Below are 21,674 nucleotides of genomic sequence, written 5' to 3'. Positions count from 1 at the left end.
TGATAATGATGTTTTCAACCTGTCGTAAACCACCCAGAGCCCCGTGCAGTGAGGGATTGGGAAGTTTGGTTGGAAGGAAGGGAGGGAAGGAGGAAGGAAGGAGGGAGGGAGGGGAGGAAAGGAAGGATGAAATGCAGGAAGCAAGGAAGGAAGGAGGGAGGGGGGAGGAAGAAAGAAAGGAAGAGAGGGAGGGAGGGAGGAAGGAAGGAAGGAAGGAAGGAAGGAAGGAGGGAGGAAGTAAAGAGGGAAGGAAGGAAGGAAGGAAGGAAGGAAGGAAGGAAGGAAGGAAGGAAGGAAGGAAGGAAGGAAGGAAGGAAAAAGGGAGGCAGGAAGAAAGCAAAGAGGGAAGGGAGGGAGGAAGGGAGGAAGAAAGGAGGGAGGGAGGGAGGAAGAAAGGAAGGAAGAGAGGGAGGGAGGGAGGAAGAAAGGAAGAGAGGGAGGGAGGAGGGAGGAGGAAGAAAGGAAGGAAGGAAGGAAGGAAGGAAGGAAGGAAGGAAGGAAGGAAGGAAGGAAAAAGGGAGGCAGGAAGAAAGCAAAGAGGGAAGGGAGGAAGAAAGGAGGGAGGGAGGAAGAAAGGAAGGAAGGAAGAAAGGAAGAGAGGGAGGAAGAGAGGGAGAGAGGAGAGGGAGGAAGGAAGGAAGGATGGAAGGAAGGAAGGGAGGAAGGGAGGGAGGGAGGGAGGAAGGAAGGAAGGAAGGAAGGAAGGAAGGAAGGAAGGAAGGAAGGAAGGAAGGAAGGAAGGAAGGAAGGAAGGAAGGAAGGAAGGAATAAGGGAGGCAGGAAGAAAGCAAAGAGGGAAGGGAGGGAGGGAGGAAGATCTCAAGCAACAGGAAAGGACACAACTTGAATTGAGTCTAGAGCTGGTGAAAGCCTGCCATATGGTCAGGCAGCTGTATAATGAGAGTCTCAGAGCATAAGAAGAGCCCTGCTGAATCAGACCAACGATCATCGAGCCCAGCAGGGCCAACCAGCTGCCTTTATGAAGCCCACCGGCAGGATGGCTGCAACAGCATCAGTTTTGTCATTCAAGGCAAATGGATGGAGAGCAAGATGTTGCATAGCTTTTGGAAGAAAGGAAATTTGGGCTTGCCAGTGCTTCAGAAGAGGGTAACATCACTGGGATGCTAAGTCGCTGAGACACAATCAGCCACGATGGTGCAATCAGAGCTTTAGCTAACAATCTTTTGAGGACTCAGTACATAACATCTGTGAGACTGGAGAAACGCTGACTGAGGGGTGACATGGCAGAGGTTTAGAAAACTATGCATGGGATAGAGAAGGCAGAGAAAGAAGTACTTTCCTCCCTTTCTCACAATACGAGAACTTGTGGGCACTCCATGAAATTGCTGAGCAGTCAGGTTAAATGGAAAAAAGGAAGTCCTTCTTCACCCAAAGGGTGATTCACACGTGGAATTCACTGCCACAGGTGGTGGTGGCGGCTACAAGCATAGCCAGCTTTAAGAGGGGATTGGATAAGCATATGGAGCAGAGGTCCATCAGTGGCTATTAGCCACTGTGTATTGCTGGAACTCTGTCAGGGGCAGTGATGCTCTGTATTCTTGGTGCTTGGGGGGGGGGGGGCACAGTGGGAGGGCTTCTAGTGTCCTGGCCCCACTGACGGATCTCCTGATTGTGCCTGGGGTTTTTTTGGCCAGTGTGACACAGTGTTGGACTGGATGGGCCACTGTCCCAATCCAACATGGCTTCTCATGTTATTATTTAGAGATTTATGAATAGTGAACGAAACCACTTTTTAAAAGCACAGCAAAGCAACACTGAGCCAATACTGATGCAAGCCTAAGCCCTTAAAAGCTAGCCCAACCAGAAAGGTTTTGTGGTGCTTCTGAAAGATGGATGACTGAGCAATAAACGGGAGGGTGGGGGGAGAAGGCTGCTGAATGGTTTGAAAACATTACCAACCTCTGTGAACGCGCCTTTGTGTCTCGGTTCCACGAAAATCGGTTTCACTGCCTCTATTGATCCAGCAAGATCCTGTTCCTATTAAAAACAAGATATAAGAACATAAGAGAAGCCATGTTGGATCAGGCCAATGGCCCATCCAGTCCAACACACTGGGTCACATAAGAATCTAAGAGAAGCCCTGTTGGATCAAGCAAATGGCCCATCCAGTCCAACAGTCTGTGTCACATAAGAACATAAGAGAAGCCATGTTGGATCAGGCCAATAGCCAACCAGTCCAACACTCTGTGTCACATAAGAACATAAGAGAAGCCATGTTGGATCAGGCCAATAGCCCATCCAGTCCAACACTCTGTGTCACATAAGAACATAAGAGAAGCCCTGTTGGATCAGGCCAATAGCCCATCCAGTCCAACACTCTGTGTCACATAAGAACATAAGAGAAGCCCTGTTGGATCAGGCCAATAGCCCATCCAGTCCAACACTCTATGTCACATAAGAACATAAGAGAAGCCCTGTTTGATCAGGCCAATGGCCCATCCAGTCCAACACTCTGTGTCACTTAAGAACATAAGAGAAGCTCTGTTGGATCAGGCCAGTGGCCCATCCAGTCCAACACTCTGTGTCACATAAGAACATAAGAGAAGCCCTGTTGGATCAGGCCACTGGCCCATCCAGTCCAACACTCTGTGTCACTTAAGAACATAAGAGAAGCTCTGTTGGATCAGGCCAGTGGCCCATCCAGTCCAACACTCTGTGTCACTTAAGAACATAAGAGAAGCTCTGTTGGATCAGGCCAATGGCCCATCCAGTCCAACACTCTGTGTCACTTAAGAACATAAGAGAAGCTCTGTTGGATCAGGCCAGTGGCCCATCCAGTCCAACACTCTGTGTCACATAAGAACATAAGAGAAGCCCTGTTGGATCAGGCCAGTGGCCCATCCAGTCCAACACTCTGTGTCACATAAGAACAGAAGAGAAGCCCTGTTGGATCAGGCCAGTGGCCCATCCAGTCCAACACTCTGTGTCACATAAGAACATAAGAGAAGCCATGTTGGATCAGGCCAATGGCCCATCCAGTCCAACACTCTGTGTCACATAAGAACATAAGAGAAGCCCTGTTGGATCAGGCCAGTGGCCCATCCAGTCCAACACTCTGTGTCACATAAGAACATAAGAGAAGCCATGTTGGATCAGGCCAATGGCCCATCCAGTCCAGCACACTGGGTCACATAAGAATCTAAGAGAAGCCCTGTTGGATCAAGCAAATGGCCCATCCAGTCCAACACTCTGTGTCACATAAGAACAGAAGAGAAGCCCTGTTGGATCAGGCCAGTGGCCCATCCAGTCCAACACTCTGTGTCACATAAGAACATAAGAGAAGCCATGTTGGATCAGGCTAATGGCCCATCCAGTCCAACACTCTGTGTCACATAAGAACCTAAAAGAAGCCCTGTTGGATCAGGCCAATGGCCCCTCCAGTCCAACACTCTGTGTCACATAAGAACAGAAGAGAAGCCATGTTGGATCAGGCCAGTGGCCCATCCAGTCCAACACTCTGTGTCACATAAGAACCTAAGAGAAGCCCTGTTGGATCAGGCCAATGGCCCATCCAGTCCAACACTCTGTGTCACATAAGAACAGAAGAGAAGCCCTGTTAGATCAGGCCAATGGCCTATCCAGTCCAACATTCTGTGTCACACAGTGGCCAAAAAAAAGCATTTTAACCTTTCTTAATAGGGAAAGTGTTCCAACCCTTGAATCATTCTAGTTGCCCTTTTCTGGACTTTTCCCAATGCTAGAATATCCTTTTTGGGGTGCGATGAGCAGAATTGTACACAGATAAGAAAGGTTTCTGTCTGCGCTTGCACCGCAGCCATCTCTGACCTCCGTGGTTTCGGCTGGCTGGAAGCCAGACACCTTGGCTTATCCACAAAGCAGTGAGACGAGGGCTGCCGAGCTGACTTTGATTGCTGGGTTCAGAGCGTCACCCAACTGGTGCTCGGCTGGAAAGGATAACATCCAGGGAAACGGAGAGCTTTTAAGCATCCCTTGTGAGGCCTGGCGTAATGTTGTCAAGCGAGGGGCAATCACTCATTCTGCTGCAAGAGACTGAACTCCACACGCTCCCTCTTGCAAAATGGCAACGGGCTCTTGACACACCGCAGTGGCCACGGTGGACACTGATCACATTGCCGGCAGAGGATGTAAAAGGAGCAAATCCTGCAAACTGCCCACCACCTAACTGTTGTGGGGAAAATTAGAGCTGGTTCCCTTATGAAAGCCACCTATGCAGGGTCTATGTCAGGGGTGTCAAACATGCAGTTCGGGGGCCGAATCGAGCCCCCAGAAGAGCTCCTATCAGGCCCCCGAGCAACTGGCTGTCACCTGCTTCCTTCTCCCTCTCTCTTGCTTCCTTCTGCATCACAGCTTGCTTTGGCAGGCTCTCTCAATCGCACAGCAGAGCTACTGAGCCGAGACAATGACAGAAATTGTAATGATTCTAGCGTGGATCATGTCCCCCCCCCCCCCCCCCCATGTAGGATAAGTTAACCTGTCATGGCCCATGTACTCATGACTAAGAACATGACCCTGAACACGGAAGTTTAACTGTGCACAGAAAACAAGACATACTCGCCAATATTCCAGGCTTTTATCCAGGACGGGATATGAAGGAAAGAATACGAGGAGCCCATTTGGTATGATTCGCACAAGATTACCTGCAATGAAAAAAAAGCACTCATGCGTCTATACTGAGGTCAAGCCCATTCAAACAGCACTTAACGGCTCTGGTTTTTTCCACTCCCCCCCGGTACGTTTTTGCCTTATCTCTCTGCAATGGAGAAAAAGGCCGATCTTAGCAGATCTTAAAAATGTGGATCAATAACTTGAAAAACTCCCACCCCTCTCTCTCCACCCCCAAGGCCCAACTCCCTCCTGCCTAGGTTTAATGAGAGGATACAAAGGTGAGGAAAAGTCCTATGACTTTCCTATGAGTCCTATGAGGAAAGGTTGAAGGAGCTGGGGATGTTTAGCCTGGACAGGAGATGACTGAGAGGTGATGGGATCACCATCTTCAAGTACTTGAAGGGCTGTCCTATAGAGGATGGCGTGGAATTGTTTTCTGTGGCCCCGGAAGGTAGGACCAGAACCAAGGGGTTGAAATTAAATCAAAAGAGTTTCTGGCTCAACATCAGAAAGAACTTCCTGACTGTTAGAGCGGTTCCTCAGTGGAACAGGCTTCTTCCTTGGGAGGTGGTAGGCTCTCCTTCCTTGGAGGTTGTTAAACAGAGGCCAGATGGCCATCTGACAGCGATGAAGATCCTGTGAATTTAGGAGGAGGTGTTTGTGAGTTTAAAGCGGGTCCTTAGTGGAACAGGCTTCCTCAGGAGGTGGTGGGCTCTCCTTCCTTGGAGATTTTTCAACAGAGGCTCGATGGCCATCTGACAGCAATGAGGATCCTGTGAATGTAGGGGGAGGTATCTGTGAGTTTAGAGCAGTTCCTCAGTGGAATAGGCTTCCTCCTTGGGAGGTGGTGGGCTCTCCTTCCTTGGAGGTTTTTAAACAGAGGCTAGATGGCCATCTGACAGCAATGAAGCTCCTGTGAATTTAGGGTGAGGTGTTTGTGAGTTTAGAGCGGTTCCTCAGTGGAACAGGCTTCCTCGGGAGGTGGTGGGCTCTCCTGCCTTGGAGGTTTTTAAATAGAGGCTTGATGGCCATCTGACAGCAATGAGGATCCTGTGAATGTAGGGGGAGGTATCTGTGAGTTTAGAGCAGTTCCTCAGTGGAATAGGCTTCCTCCTTGGGAGGTGGTGGGCTCTCCTTCCTTGGAGGTTTTTAAACAGAGGCTCGATGGCCATCTGACAGCAATGAGGATCCTGTGAATGTAGGGGGAGGTATCTGTGAGTTTAGAGCAGTTCCTCAGTGGAATAGGCTTCCTCCTTGGGAGGTGGTGGGCTCTCCTTCCTTGGAGGTTTTTAAACAGAGGCTAGATGGCCATCTGATAGCAGTGAAGATTCTATGAATTTAGGGGGGTTGTGAGTTTCCTGCATTGTGCAGGGGGTCGGACTAGATGACCCTTGAGGTCCCTTCCACCTCTATGATTCTACAAATGGGAGGGTGTGTGCAAGACTTCCTGTGCGCTGTCACTAGACAGCTGAAACCTCACCTCCAGACACACACCCTTCTGTTACAGGAGCTCTGTTTCGTATGTGTTTCAGGGGAATTTCCTGCTTCCTGCCAGACGACACGTAGGTGGGCAAAATCAAAACAAAGGCTCAGTCATTTTAATCTGTAGCTGAGGTTTCAATGACTGAGTTCAAATCTCCCTTCACTTCCAACAAAAACAGAGACTGACATCAGCATCTCTGAGACTGGCTGGTTTCAATTCTCTCATTCAGCAATCAGCATATTTATTACTCCTTTCAAGGAATAGGACCCAGGGGATGTTAAAATCACAATTGCTTTCAGTGGGAATGAGTTCTGTGAGAGATCATTTCTTGATTACTGATGTCGTTTACAGCCTGCATTTGTCAATGAGACACTAGACAGGCCGCAAGAGGGCAAAGAGCCAAGCCAAGCAGTCTGACAGCAAAGACCTCCAATAAACAATGCTGTAGGATTACAGAAGGGGGGGGGGGGGAACAATGCAAACAGAAGACTAGTCTAAGGCATGACGTATCCTAACGAGGAAAGAGGGGTTGCAAGGGTAGAGGACACTGCAATAAAGAAAGGGAAGTGATATGCACAATAAACAGCATAACAGGGAGGGATGGTGGATCAGTGGTAGAGCATCTGCTTGGGAAGCAGAAGGTCCCAGGTTCAATCCCTGTCATCTCCAAAAAAGGGTCCTGGCAAATAGGTGTGAAAAACCTCAGCTGGAGAGCCGCTGCCAATCTGCAAAGACAATATTGACTTTGATGGACCCAAGGTCTGATTCAGTATAAGGCAGCTTCATATGTTCAACAGACTACATTGCTGTCCCAGTCTGGTGCAGTGGTTAAGTGCGTGGACTCTTAGCTGGGAGAACCGGGCCCCACTCCTCCACTTGCGGCTGCTGGAATGGCCTTGAGTCAGCCATCGCTCTCATAGGAGTTGTCCTTGAAAGGGCAGCTTCTGTCAGAGCTCTCTCAGCCCCCACCCACCTCACAGGGTGCCTGTTGTGGGGGGAGGACGGTAAAGGACATTGCAAGCCACTCTGAGACTTAGAGCAAAGAGAGGGGTGCAAATCCATCATCATCATCGTCACCAGCATCACCTTCTTCTGCAGTTCAATTGTATTACCAGTCTAATCCCTTTTCAAAAACACTCTCCTAAATAATTCTGTTCTGCACATTCTATGAAATGATAGAGGTGTGTGGGGGCATACCTGACCACAAGCTTTCTGTCTCCTTCTGCCTTGGGACCTCACTCCATTTTGAAATGCCCTCATGAAATGATAGAGGTGTGGGGGGGGGGCATACCTGACCACAAGCTTTCTGTCTCCTTCTGCCTTGGAACCTCGCTCCATTTTGAAATGCCCTCATCAAAACAACCTCTGGTAACCAAGGGAACTCTGGCCTCTCCACAAAAGTAGAGAAGGGAGTTTAACACTTGATACTTCCCATCGCTTTTTGATGTTTTTCAGGCTTTCCCCATCTCTGATTCTTATTAAAAGCTCGACGCCATGCAGATATTCGTTGGTTCTGTCTCAGTGTTCGGGCACTTGCTGCGCTTTAAGCTAGCAGCTTTCAAGAGTCAATGCTCCCTGGCATCTAACAAAAAGAGCTGCGGCTCTCAAAAGCTTGCAGCCTGAAAATCTTGTGGGGGTCTCTAAGGCGCTACTGGACTCGGACCCAGCTCCTGCAGACCTCAGCTATCCATAGCGGCGAAACCTCTTTTTGCCTTACCTATCGTTCTCGCAAGAGAAGACAGACATTCCTCTGTAAACCTGCAAAGAAAAAAGACGGCCTGAAGACTATCGTTACCCGATTTTGGGGGGTGGGGAACAAAAATAATCTAGTTTCTTATATTTTCCACTTCCGAACCACTCTTTCAATTTCTCATTCTCTCCTTTTTTATGTCGTACACCTCCCTATAGCCTTCTAACTTAAAAGCAAGTGATTGATAATCACGGTCCATAGCATTTCTTTTTTTAATTTTCCCTTCCACCCTATCCAGAAGGTTTCTTTGAGGCAAGCTCCAAAATGTGGACAAAGAGAGCCCACCTAGCAAAAAAGCTAGCGAGGAAAAAGGAGAGGGGAGGAAGGATGTGCAGTGTTTGAGTAATCCTTTAGCACGAGCCAGGCCTCAACGGGTCTTACAGACTGATTGCAGGGAGGAAAAAATAATTATCTTGTGACTAAACTGCAAAACATACACTTAAGTTTATCTGCGGGCTGAATCTTCCATAGGCCTCCCACACCTGACTCAGTGTTCTCCTGGGGGCTGTTTACGGTTACTGGAACAGCCGGCTATTCTTCCCACAAGCCATGCCCTCTGCTCTTTCATGGAACCGTCTTGACCTTCACTCCTTAACTGTCCTCTTCCTGACCTCGTCAAACTACTCTCTGTCCATTTTTTGTACTGACATACTCCAATAAGGGATATTGGCTGTTTATGTCATTACATATACTTAACCCATCTTCCACTATATTTTAATGTATTTTTTTTCTATCAGCAAACTATAATGATGTTTACATGTTAAAAAGTAAGTTAGGTGGACATCACTATCCAATGTACTTGAGAGCCAGTTTGGTGTAGTGGTGAAGTGTGCTGACTCTTATCTGGGAGAACCGGGTTTGATTCCCCACTCCTCCACTTGCACCTGCTGGCATGGCCTTGGGTCTGCCATAACTCTGGCAGAGGTTGTCCTTGAAAGGGCAGCTGCTGTGAGAGCCCTCTCACCCCCACCCACCTCACAAGATGTCTGTTGTGGGGCGAGAAGACATAGGAGATTGTAAGCCGCTCTGAGTCTCTGATTCAGGGAGAAGGAAAGGAAAGGTCCCCTGTGCAAGCACCAGTCGTTTCCGACTTTGGGGTAATGTTGCTTTCACAACATTTTCACGGCAGACTTTTTACGGGGTGGTTTGCCATTGCCTTCCTCAGTCATCTACACTTTCCCACCAGCAAGCTGGGTACTCATTTGACCGACCTCGGAAGGATGGAAGGCTGAGTCAACCTGGAGCTGGCTACCTGAAAACCCAGCTGTGAGAAACCCAGTAAGAGGCTTTACTCGGGAGGGCGACCACTTCAAATTTCTCCCTGGTCACCTTCCCTCAGTATCACTCCCAGAAATCCTGTCAGAACTATTAATAACTGGCACCAGACAGTTTTAGTTAACAACCCACAAAATATTTATTTGGAGAGCCAGCTTGGTGTAGTGGTTAAGTGTGCGGACTCTTATCTGGGAGAACTGGGTTTGATTCCCCACTCCTCCACTTGCAGCTGCTGGAATGGCCTTGGGTCAGCCATAGCTCTGGCAGAGGTTGTCCTTGAAAGGGCAGCTGCTGGGAGAGCCCTCTCCAGCCCCACCCACCTCACAGGGTGTCTGTTGTGGGGGAGGAAGGGAAAGGAGATTGTGAGCCACTCTGAGACTCTTCGGGGTGGAGGGCGGGAACTAAATCCAATATCTTCATCTACCTCACAGGGTGCCTGTTGTGGGGGAGAAAGGGAAAGGAGATTGTGAGCCGCTCTGAGACTCTTCGGAGTGGAGGGCGGGATATAAATCCAATATCTTCATCTACTTCACAGGGTGTCTGTTGTGGGGTGGGGGGGAGGTAAAGGAGATTGTGAGCCGCTCTGAGACTCTTCGGAGTGGAGGGCAGGATATAAATCCAATATCTTCTTCTTCTTCTAACAAAAGGCAAAGGATAGGGATGAAATAATATTGATTATGACTATTCACTATGCAAGAGGCAAATCAGTTGGCAGCTGGTTGGCAGAATAAAACAATTACAGAGAGTAGATATTAATCAAGCTGAGGTAAGATATAACACTACTTTGGCAGATCTTGACAATAAACAAGCAGGCTTCAAAATCCTACTAGATTATACAGGCAGGCTGTGCCTTCTGTGCACTCAGAATGCTGTTACTTAAGATGTTTTACCCTAACTTTTGGCAGTGCCAAATCATAAAAATAACAAACTTCAATCACTCTTCAAACTTCAATCACACACACTAATCACTGACTAGTGTCAGTATTCTCCCTCACAGACTCTTTCACACTAGCTATCTTCCAGGACTCGCACCCATCTATACCGAAGCGCCTCAGCCCCACAGCTAGTCCTCTGGTCTGAGTCTTGGGCAACCCTGCTGACCACCAGAATCCAGTTCTCCCCTCAGTGTGTATTTGTGTGATCTAGTTTGTACTCGGAGATTGCCTGATGCACTGGCAAAATCTCCCTCAGAGAGTTTCAAACTGTCTGAAAACTCCCTCTTCCAGACAGAGTCCACTCAGCTCTGTCTCCCACAAGGAGCTCAGTCGCTTTGGCCGCTCTCAGCCCCTCGTCCAGTTGGTTTTACAACTGCCCGGCCTAAGCCCACTGTCTTCACTTCAGACTGGTATACTGAAGACCTCTCTCGAAGACCCCCTGGCTCAGACTAAAAATCCTGAGGTGATTTTCTGCTGAGCAAAACTCCAAAGGATACTTTTCTGTTGCTTGGGCAACATTCCACCCAATCACTGCAAGCCTGTTTCTCAGCTGAGTTCGTCACACCCGCTTCCACCGGGGATTGAACTCAGGTCATGAGCAGAGCTTAGGACTGCAGTACTGCAACTTTAACACTCTGCGCCATGGGGCTCTTCAGGGAGAAGGACAGGGTATAAAACTGCAATTCTTCTTCTATTTCTCTTTTAGCTGTACTGTCATACTCCAATAAGGGATATTGGCTGTTTATCTCATTACATATACTTAACCCATCTTCCACTATATTCTAATGTATTTTTCTTCTAATGGCAAACTATATATATGTTACATGTTAAAAGGTAAATTAGTTGGATGGGAAAAAACTTCTGAGAAAGAAATGCCCTCTTTTTCGCCCAGGTTTATAAACAATACAGTGATTAGCAGTCATTCTCACATTTTAACATGTTACTGTTTAATTGGTTTCTCACACTCATGAGAGCCAGTTTGGTGTAGTGGTTGAGTGTGCGGACTCTTGTCTGGGAGAACTGGGTTTGTTTCCCCACTCCTCCACTTGCACCTGCTGGAATGGCCTTGGGTTAGCCATAGCACTCGCAGGAGTTGTCCTTGAAAGGGCAGCTGCTCTGAGAGCTCTCTCGGCCCCACCCACCTCACAGGGTGTCTGCTGTGGCGGAGGAAGATAAAGGAGATTGTGAGCAGCTCCGAGACTCTGAGATTCGGAGTGGAGGATGGGGTATAAATCCAAAAAAAATCCAATATCATGATACCCAGATCAAAGGTTTGCTCAAATTGTTAATTTTACTTTTCTGTCATTGCATTTTAAATTCGTACCATTTTGCATTCTAAACCACTGCCTATCAGTTATATATAGCCCTGAACACTGTACCTGATTCCTTGTCTGATGAAGTGTGCATGCACACAGAAGCTTACATTCTGAATAAAACTTCGATGTTCTTAAAGGTGCACCTGGACTCCTGCTTTGTTCTACTCTCTCTCCAATTACCTTCGCCCTGCATCCTTGTCTTAACTTCTTAATGCACACTGTAAGCTCTATGGCTGCCCATCCATGTCCGGGACAACAACCAAAGCAAAAGAAAAGGGGCTGCACCGATTACTGGGCAAGGACAACAGGGGATGCTGAATGAGGAGCATCTATAAATTATCCAGTATTTCCCCAATACGAGGCACAGCTTCTTCATCAACCAAAAGGAGAAGGGAAAAGAAACTAAACCAAGCAGAAACCTCCAAGGGAAGTTTAGAATTTTAAGTAAGGGGCCAAAAGTTAAGAGAAGCCATGTTGGATGAGGCCAGTGGTCCATCCAGTCCAACACTCTGTGTCACATAAGAACATAAGAGAAGCCATGTTGGATGAGGCCAGTGGTCCATCCAGTCCAACACTCTGTGTCACATAAGAACATAAGAGAAGCCATGTTGGATGAGGCCAGTGGTCCATCCAGTCCAACACTCTGTGTCACATAAGAACATAAGAGAAGCCATGTTGGATCAGGCCAATGGCCCATCCAGTCCAACACTCTGTGTCACATAAGAACATAAGAGAAGCCATGTTGGATCAGGCCAATGGCCCATCCAGTCAAACACTCTGTGTCACATAAGAGAAGCCATGTTGGATCAGGCCAATGGCCCATCCAGTCCAACACTCTGTGTCACACAGTGGCCAAAAACCCCAGGTGACACTAGGAGGTCCATCAGTGGGGCCAGGACACTAGAAGCCCTCTCACTGTGCCCCTCCCAAGCACCAAGAATACAGAGCATCACTGCCCCAGACAGAGAGTTCCATCTCTACTTTGTGGCTAACAGGATTGTCATCCACAATAGACTATTTTGAACTGGCACGTAGCACTATTTTTATTTATTAAAAACATTTGTATGCCACCTTTTTACCCAATTAAGGGTAATTTTACCCAATTAAGGCCCTCAAAGGCAGGTACATATATATATGAAACCAACAATTTCATATACACATATATGAAACCAACAATTAAAAACAAGAGATCGTGTCAGTGATGATACGCCAGATGAGATAGAAAAGTCTCCACCCCACTGGTGGAAGACAATGACTGAGGAGGATAGTATGAGGGAAATTCTCAATTTTAGTAATGCTGAGAACACACATGTGCGTCAATAAATCTACCAGTGGTGATTGGATGTTTAAGGAAGGCAAAAAATTCCAGTTAAGATCTCTGACTGTAAACTATAACAGCTCAGATTACAAACTAAACATTATATGTGGGGCAAAGTCTGAGTCTAGTTTCAGAACCAAGAAAGTTTTAATTCTGAGGAAGAGGAGATCAGATTTATACCCTGCCCTTCACTTGGAGTCTCCAAGTGGCTTACAATCTCCTTTCCCTTCCCCCATCCCACAACAGACACCCTGTGAGCAGTGTTCCCTCTAAGCTGGGTTAGTGTGAGCTAGCTCACAGTTTTTAAGCCCCTGGTTCACATATTTTTGCCATAGCTCAGGAAGGATGACCCCAGAGCAAACGTATTTATGCAATAGCCAAATTGCTTGCTTACAACTTGAATGCCAGTAGCTCACAAAGTAAAAATTTTGCTCACAAGACTCCACAGCTTAGAGGGAGTATTGACTGTGAGGCAGGTGGGGCTGAGAGAGCTCTCCCAAGAACTGCTCTTGAGAGGACCGCCTTTAGAGAACTTGTGACTGACTCAAAGTCACACCAGCAGCTGCAAGTGGAAGAGAGGGGGGGAATCAAACCCAGTTCTCCCAGATTACAGTCTGTGCTCTTAACCACTACGCCAAATTGCTCTCAGAAATGTGCATGCACACAAAAGCTTATACCTAGAATAAAACTTTGTTGGTCTTAAAGGTACTGCTGGTCTCAAACATTGTACTGCTGATTCAGACCAAAACAGCTACCTGCATGAACCTATGTCTGATTGAGGTGATGAGAAAGGAGATCCTACGACGGATGGACAAATTAAAAACTGACAAATCACCAGGCCCAGATGGCATACATCCAAGAATTCAGAAAGAACTCAAATGCAAACTTGTGGATCGCCTGACAAAAATACGCAATCATTATAATCTCTCTCCATTCCTGAGGGCTGGAAGGTAGAAGAAGAAGATATTGGATTTATATCCCACCCTCCACTCTGAAGAGTCTCAGAGCGGCTCACAATCTCCTCTACCTTCCTTCCCCACAATAGACACCCTGTGAGGTGGGTGGGGCTGGAGAGGGCTCTCCCAGCAGCTGCCCTTTCAAGGACAACCTCTGCCAGAGCTATGGCTGACCCAAGGCCATGCTAGAAGGTGCAAGCGGAGGAGTGGAGAATCAAACCCAGTTCTCCCAGATAAGAGTCCGCACACTTAACCACTACGCCAAACTGGCTCTCCCCCAATCTGTAAAAAAGATTCCAGAGAGATCCAGGAAATTACAGACATACTGAGTAATTTGGTGGAATCTGTTATTAAAGAGAGAATGAGTAGGCACATTGATGAACAAAAGCTATTGAGAAAGAATCAGCAAGGGTTCTGTAAGGGAAGATCTTATCTCACTAACCTTTCAGGGTTCTCTGAGGGGCTGAACAAACATGTGGACAATGGGACCCAATAGATGTTGTTTACCTCGACTTCCAGAAAGCTTTTGATAAAGTTCCTCATCAAAGGCTCCTTAGTAAGCTCGAGAATCATGAGGTAAGGGGACAAGTCATCTTGTGGATTAAAAATTGGTTAATTAACAGGGAACAGAGAGTGAATATAAATAGGCAGATTTCACCGTGGAGGGTGGTAAGCAGTGAGGTACCACATGGCTCAATACTGGGTCTGGTACTTTTTAACTTGCCCATTAACATATGTGAACATATGAAGCTGCCTTATATTGAATCAGACTCTCAGTCCATCAAAGTCAGTATTGTCTACTCAGACTGGTAGCGACTGTCCTGATACAAGAACTTGCGGGCGCACAGTGGAATTAATGAGCAATAGTTTTAGAAGAGCTAAAAGGAAGTATTTATTCACCCAAAGAGTCAGCAACACGTGTTATTCACTGCTGCAGGAAATGGTGATGGTTAGAAGCATAGACAACTTCAAGAGGGGCTTAAACAATAAATAAATAAATATGCAACAGAGGTCCATCAGTGAGTATTAGCTATAAAGCAGAGGTCCCCAACCTTTTTGGCACCAGCGACCAGTTTTGTGGAAGACAATTTTTCCACGGACCAGGGGCGGGGGGGGGGGGGGGGAAGGGAATGGTTTCTGGATGATACAATTGTGCACTTTATTTCTATCAAACCGGGTTTGATTCCTCACTCCTCCACTTGCAGCGCCTGGAATGGCCTTGGGTCAGCCATAGAACTCAAAGAGTTGTCCTTGAAAGGGCAGCTTCTGGGAGAGCTCTCTCAGCTCCACCCATCTCACAGGGTGTCTGTTGTGGGGGAGGAAGGGAAAGGAGAATGTGAGCCGCTCTGAGACTCTTCGGAGTGGAGGGTGGGATATAAATCCAATATCTTCATCTACCTCACAGGGTGTCTGTTGGGGGGGGGAAGATAAAGGAGATTATGAGCCGCTCTGAGAGTCTTCGGAGTGGAGGGCGGGATATAAATCCAATATCTTCATCTACCTCACAGGGTGTCTGTTGTTGGGGAGGAAAGTAAAGGAGAATGTGAGCTGCTCTGAGACTCTTCGGAGTGGAGGGCGGGATATAAATCCAATATCTTCATCTACCTCACAGGGTGTCTGTTGTTGGGGAGGAAAGTAAAGGAGAATGTGAGCTGCTCTGAGACTCTTCGGAGTGGAGGGCGGGATATAAATCCAATATCTTCATCTACCTCACAGGGTGTCTGTTGTGGGGGAGGAAGGTAAACAAGATTGTGAGCAGCTCTGAGACTCAGATTCAGAGTGGAGGGCAGGATATAAATCCAATATCTTATTATTATTATTATTATTATTATTATTATTATTATTATTATTATTATGAAATTGTAATATATAATGAAATAATTATACAACCCATGACCCGGTTACTAACAGGCCACAGACCGGGGGTTGGGGACCCCTACTATAAAGTACAGATGGAACACTCTGCCTGAGAATTGATGCTCTTTATACTTGGTGTTCGGGGGGGCAAGAGTGGGAGGGCTTCTGGAGTTCTGGCCCCACGGATGGACCTCCTAATGGCACACGGTTTTTGGTCACTGTGTGACACAGAGTGTTGGATGGGCTTGTCATAATTCCAAAGGTTCATCAACTCAATAATAGAATCTGAAGAAGAAACCAAACTGTGTATATAACAAATAAATAATATACAAAAAACCATGGTGCTTGTAGAGTCCCACTGACGAAACAAAGGAATCCAATTCAAGTTCATGTACAAAGAGGTTCATGTAAAACATTCAGCCTTATAGAAATTCTTCAAAATATTTTCTCAAAATTTTCTGCGTGGAATCCAATCCCCTGAAGAGATCCGGCTCCGAAGGGAATAGTTCTCCTTATGTGTCACCTCAGTCCGACTCAGGTCTTTCAACACCCCTTCCAAAATTAGTGGTTTCCTGCTTCTAATATATTTGAAGAAATTTTTATTGTTGGTCTTTATGTTTTTTGCAATATGCTCCTCATAGTCCGTTTTGCCTGCCTGATCACTCACTTGGACTAGCTTTCCACCGCTTAAAGGAGTCCTTCTTACCTTTTACAGCTTCCATTACTTTGTTTGTTAACCATGTAGGCCTTTTCTTATACCTGTTTGTGCCTTTCCTAACTTGTGGTATATATTTTATCTGAGCTTCTAGGATTGAAGTTTTAAATCGCCTCCAAACTTCCCCAAGGGTTTTGACTGTATTTACCGTTCCTTTCAGTTTCCTCTTCACATGCCTCCTCATCTCAGAGAATTTACCCCTTTTAAAGTTAAATGTGGTTGTGCTGGTCTTTTGGGGCAACTCCCTATTTATACAAATGGTGAAATCAATAACGTTATGGTCACTGCTCCCAAGCGGTGCGATCACTTTTACATCTCTCACCAAGTCTTGGGCATTACTTAGGATCAAATCCAGGATCGCCCCACCTCTGGTAGGTTCAGAGACCATCTGCTCCATAGCAGGGTCATTGAGAGCGTCTAGAAACTCGATCTCTTTCTCTCAACCAGAACACATATTGACCCAGTCTATCTGCGGGTAGTTAAAATCACCTATTACGACACAGTTTTTACGTTTAGCCACTATCTTTAATTCTTCCATCATATTATAATCGTCTTCTATCTTTTGATTTGGTGGGTGATAACAAACCCCCCATAGTTAAATTTCCTAAATTTTGGGCCCTCTATTTCAACCCAAAGCATTTCTAGAAGGGAATCTAATTCTCTGGCCTCAGTCTTACTGGACTGTATACCCTCTCTGACATACAGAGCCACCCCACCTCCAACTCTTCCCTCCCTATCCTTCCCGTGTAACTTATATCCAGGAATCACCGTGTCCCACTGATTCTCCTCATTCCACCAAGTTTCTGAAATTCCCACAATGTCTATGTTTTCCCCCAACACTAAACATTCCAACTCACCAATTTTACTTCGAACACTTCTAGCATTTGTATACAAACATCTATAATTTCCCAGGCAAGCTAGGCCCGCCACCTTCCTCCTGCCGCCTCGAGACTCTGGCAGACAGTCCATACTGTTTGTCACCATCTCAGTGGACAACTCTGATCCATTACTCGGTAGAAAAGTAACAGCTAACCCTTCATCTCTTTGAGATGAGTCCTCCCGAACCAGAGACATTTCATCTCCTGTCGGCTTTCCCCCCAGATTATATATATTAATATATCTTTACTATATATTAATATATCTTTAATATATATTGCCACTCCCCTTTTCTTTTTATTCATGTCTGTTGCTGTAAATAAATTACCAAGTTTTTTATTTCTCAACAAATGTTGATCTTTAGTTAAAATGTGAGTTTCTTGTAAGCAAATTATGTCCATTTCCATTTTTGTCAACTATCTAAAAGTCTTCCTCCTTTTGACAGGAGAGTAAAGTCCATTCACATTAATTGAAACTATTGAAGCCATTATGGGTTTTGCTTATAATTATCTTTCTTATCTTTTTTTGGATTGCTGTCTTGTGTGGTATCTCCGAGGTTCATTTGCATTCTCTTCACCAGAACTTTCTTCCTCCTCCTCCTCCTCCTCCTCCTCCTTTTCCTTGCCTTCTTTTTCCTTCACTCTATTCAGAAAATTCTGAGCTTTAAAAATGGAATTAATCCTGTATCTGTTCTCCTGGTAGATAAAAAGAAGGCTTTCTGGCATTAGCCACATATAGGATATTTCTCTTCCTCTCAAAAAGTCTGTTAACGCTTGATATTCTCTCCTCTTTTGTCTCAGTGGCCAAGGTACCTCTCTTAGAACTTTCACCATGTTTCCGGCTATCATCATAGGTCTGTCTCTTGCTTGCTTCAAAATGTCATCTTTAGTCCTCTTTCTTGTAAGTCGCAAATGAACTTCACTAGGTAATTTGTTTCGTCTTGTATAACTCGATGGCACTCGTGTGACTTGATCAAACTCTTCTTCCATCCTCTGAGGAGTCACCTGTAAAATTTCAGCCAAGGCTTCACTTAAAATTTTCTGTAAATCTTCAGTTTTTTCCTTCTGGTATATTTTGAAACCTCAACATGTAGGCGGCTCTGTCTACTTCCAACTGCAAGAGTCTAGAATCATGTATATTCTCTTCTTTTTCCAGATGTTCCACCTTTTGGATATTCTCTGTCACCTGACCATCTAATACTTTCAAGACTTTGTTAGTCTCAGCTGTCTGCCTGCTGTTTTCCAAAAGCTCTTGTTTGATCTCTGCCATCTGTTCACCAATACTGCCTACTTTGCAAATCAGCTGTGCTATAGCAGTCATTAAGGTGCTTTGCATTTCTTTCATGTCTCCTTGCATGGTCGTAAATTTCCCTGGCCCAGGTGGAGCATTAGGTGAAGGAAACGGTGACTTTCCTTCTCTGTTTTCTTTCTTTTTTTACAGTTCCTTTGAAACCAATATGAACATATGAACACATGAAGCTGCCTTATACTGAATCAGACCCTTGGTCCATCAAAGTCAGTATTGTCTTCTCAGACTGGCAGCGGCTCTCCAGGGTCTCAAGCTGAGGTTTTTCACACCTATTTGCCTGGAATCTTTTTAGTTGGAGAAGCAGAGGATTGAACCAGGGACCTTCTGCTTACCAAGCAGATGCTCTACCATTGAGCCACCATCCCTCACCTGCTCTCCAGGGTCTCAAGCTGAGGTTTTTCAAGCCTTCTTGCCTGGACCCTTTATAGCTGGAGATGCCAGGGATTGAACCTGGGACCTTCTGCTTCCCAAGCAGATGCTCTACCACTGAGCCACAGCCCCTCCCCTGCTCTCCAGGGTCTCAAGCTGAGGTTTTTTACGCCTACTTGCCCGGACCCTTTTTAGTTGGAGATGCCAGGGATTGAACCTGGGACCTTCTGCTTCCCAAGCAGATGCTCTACCTCTGAGCCACCATCCCTCCCCTGCTCTCCAGGATCTCAAGCGGAGGTTTTTCACGCCTATTTGCCTGGACCCTTTTTAGTCGGAGATGCCAGGGATTGAACCTGGGACCTTCTGCTTCCCAAGCAGATGCTCTACCTCTGAGCCACCATCCCTCCCCTGCTCTCCAGGGTCTCAAGCGGAGGTTTTTCACGCCTATTTGCCTGGACCCTTTCTAGTTGGAGATGCCGGGGATTGAACCTGGGACCTTCTGCTTCCCAAGCAGATGCTCTACCACTGAGCCACCATCCCTCCCCTGCTCCCCAGGGTCTCAAGCAGAGGTTTTTCACACCTACTTGCCTGGACCCTTTTAGTTGGAGATGCCGGGGATTGAACCTGGGACCTTCTGCTTACCAAGCAGATGCTCTGCCACTGAGCCACTGTCCCTCCCAGCTTTATTTTCCATTCTTATTAGAATAAGCACACTCACAGCCGCAAGTCCAATAATGCCTCTTCAGAGCTTGTTCTGAAACTCTGTGTTCCTGTTTTATAACAGATAAGCCAATCTCCACCAAGCAATGCCCTTATTATGAAACAGTTTTAAAAAGAACACAACCTCCTAGCTTCTATCGACAATCTGCGGTAGCCAAAACAATGATAAGGATAATAATAAAACAAAACTTTTTAGCCAACCACACTAAATAGCCAATAGGCAAAACAATTCCGTTCACTGCAACAGCAGCAATTCACTATTACAAATCCTCTAACAATGCTGCAGAATGGAATTATATTCTACTGTGCTATGTGGCATCTCTGTTAATAGATATTGATATATAAGAACCACGGGGTTTTTTTAATATTTATTTGTTATACACAGCTGTTTGGTTTCTTCTTCTGTTCTGCACTGTGTAGTTGCTTGCTTTTCCCAACAATAGAGTCTGAAATGGCTTAAGTAGGATTCCTCTGTATCTCCTCAGCTTCGAGAGCCAGTTTGGTGTAGTGGTTAAGTGTGCGGACTCCTATCTGGGAGAATCAGGTTTGATTCCCCACTCCTCCACTTGCAGCTGCTGGAATGGCCTTGGGTCAGCCAGAGCTCTCTTATCTGGGAGAACCGGGTTTGATTCCCCACTCCTCCACTTGCAGCTGCTGGAATGGCCTTGGGTCAGCCAGAGCTCTCTTATCTGGGAGAACCGGGTTTGATTCCCCACTCCTCCACTTGCACCTGCTGGAATGGCCTTGGGTCAGCCACAGCTCTCTTATCTGGGAGAACCGGGTTTGATTCCTCACTCCTCCACTTGCACCTGCTGGAATGGCCTTGGGTCAGCCAGAGCTCTCTTATCTGGGAGAACCGGGTTTGATTCCCCACTCCTCCACTTGCAGCTGCTGGAATGGCCTTGGGTCAGCCAGAGCTCTCTTATCTGGGAGAACCGGGTTTGATTCCCCACTCCTCCACTTGCACCTGCTGGAATGGCCTTGGGTCAGCCACAGCTCTCTTATCTGGGAGAACCGGGTTTGATTCCCCACTCCTCCACTTGCACCTGCTGGAATGGCCTTGGGTCAGCCAGAGCTCTCTTATCTGGGAGTACCGGGTTTGATTCCCCACTCCTCCACTTGCAGCTGCTGGAATGGCCTTGGGTCAGCCAGAGCTCTCTTATCTGGGTGAACCGGGTTTGATTCCCCACTCCTCCCCTTGCAGCTGCTGGAATGGACTTGGGTCAGCCAGAGCTCTCTTATCTGGGAGAACCGGGTTTGATTCCCCACTCCTCTACTTGCACCTGCTGGAATGGTCTTGGGTCAGCCAGAGCTCTCTTACCTGGGAGAACCGGGTTTGATTCCCCGCTCCTCCACTTGCACCTGCTGGAATGGCCTTGGGTCAGCCACAGCAGTCTTATCTGGGCGAACCGGGTTTGATTCCCCACTCCTCCCCTTGCAGCTGCTGGAATGACCTTGGGTCAGCCATAGCTCTGGCAGAGGTTGTCCTTGAAAGGGCAGCTGCTGTGAGAGTCCTCTCAGCCCCACCCACCTCACAGGGTGTCTGTTGTGGGGTAGGGAGATAAAGGAGATTGTGAGCCGCTCTGAGACTCTTGAGTGGAGGGCGGAATATAAATCCAATGTCTTCTTCTTGTTCCCCTCTGGAACATTCCACTGGTTCTGAATAATAATGGGACACGTACATGATAAATGAGGCTACAGTTTGTAGGAATGTGAGAAACCTCGGCTACTGGTTTAACAGCTGATTCAAGGTGATGCAACAACAGACTCATAACAGCTGCTGTTCGCAAAACAGGCAGCAGCAGTGTGGAGTTCCATATGAGTAACACAGAAGACAAAACCTTGTTATGTAGTAAACTGGTTCCCAAGAACGCATGAAGCGGCCTTCTGCTGAACCAGAGAGGTCAGCATTGTCGACTCCGTCTAGCAGCAGCAGTTGTCCAGGTTCTCAGGCAGAGGTCTTTCATGTCACCTCCTGCCCAAGTCTTTTAACCGAAGTTGCCGGAGACTGAACCTGGGACCTTCTGCGAGTCGAGCAGATTGCTCTACCGTTGAGCCACGGTCATAAGAACATAAGAGAAGCCACTTTGGATCAGGCCAGTAGCCCACCCAGTCCAACAGTCTGTGTCACACAGTGGCCAAAAAACCCAGGTGCCATCAGGAGGCCCATCAGTGGGGCTAGAGGCTC

General features: G+C 46.8%; 1 protein-coding gene and 1 non-coding gene across 2 annotated transcripts in view; both read right to left on the bottom strand.

Annotated features, from left to right (window-relative positions):
• Positions 1–21,674, bottom strand: part of RTEL1 (regulator of telomere elongation helicase 1) — a 258,104-nt gene that overhangs the window by 147,494 nt on the left and 88,936 nt on the right. The window contains exons 19-21 of the mRNA XM_060230590.1: positions 7,809–7,849; positions 4,555–4,640; positions 1,921–1,998 (exon numbers count right to left, since the gene is read on the bottom strand). Coding sequence (XP_060086573.1) covers positions 1,921–1,998; positions 4,555–4,640; positions 7,809–7,849 — 205 coding nt within the window. The remainder of the gene's footprint in view (positions 1–1,920; positions 1,999–4,554; positions 4,641–7,808; positions 7,850–21,674) is intronic.
• On the bottom strand, positions 18,827–18,898 carry TRNAP-GGG (transfer RNA proline (anticodon GGG)). Its single transcript has one exon. It is a non-coding gene; the product is annotated as a tRNA-Pro (tRNA).

Source organism: Heteronotia binoei, chromosome 2 (assembly GCF_032191835.1).
Source record: "Heteronotia binoei isolate CCM8104 ecotype False Entrance Well chromosome 2, APGP_CSIRO_Hbin_v1, whole genome shotgun sequence".
NCBI classification, from domain to species: domain Eukaryota; kingdom Metazoa; phylum Chordata; class Lepidosauria; order Squamata; family Gekkonidae; genus Heteronotia; species Heteronotia binoei.
Note: the sequence above shows the minus strand (reverse complement) of the source record. Positions and strands in the feature narration are given on the sequence as shown.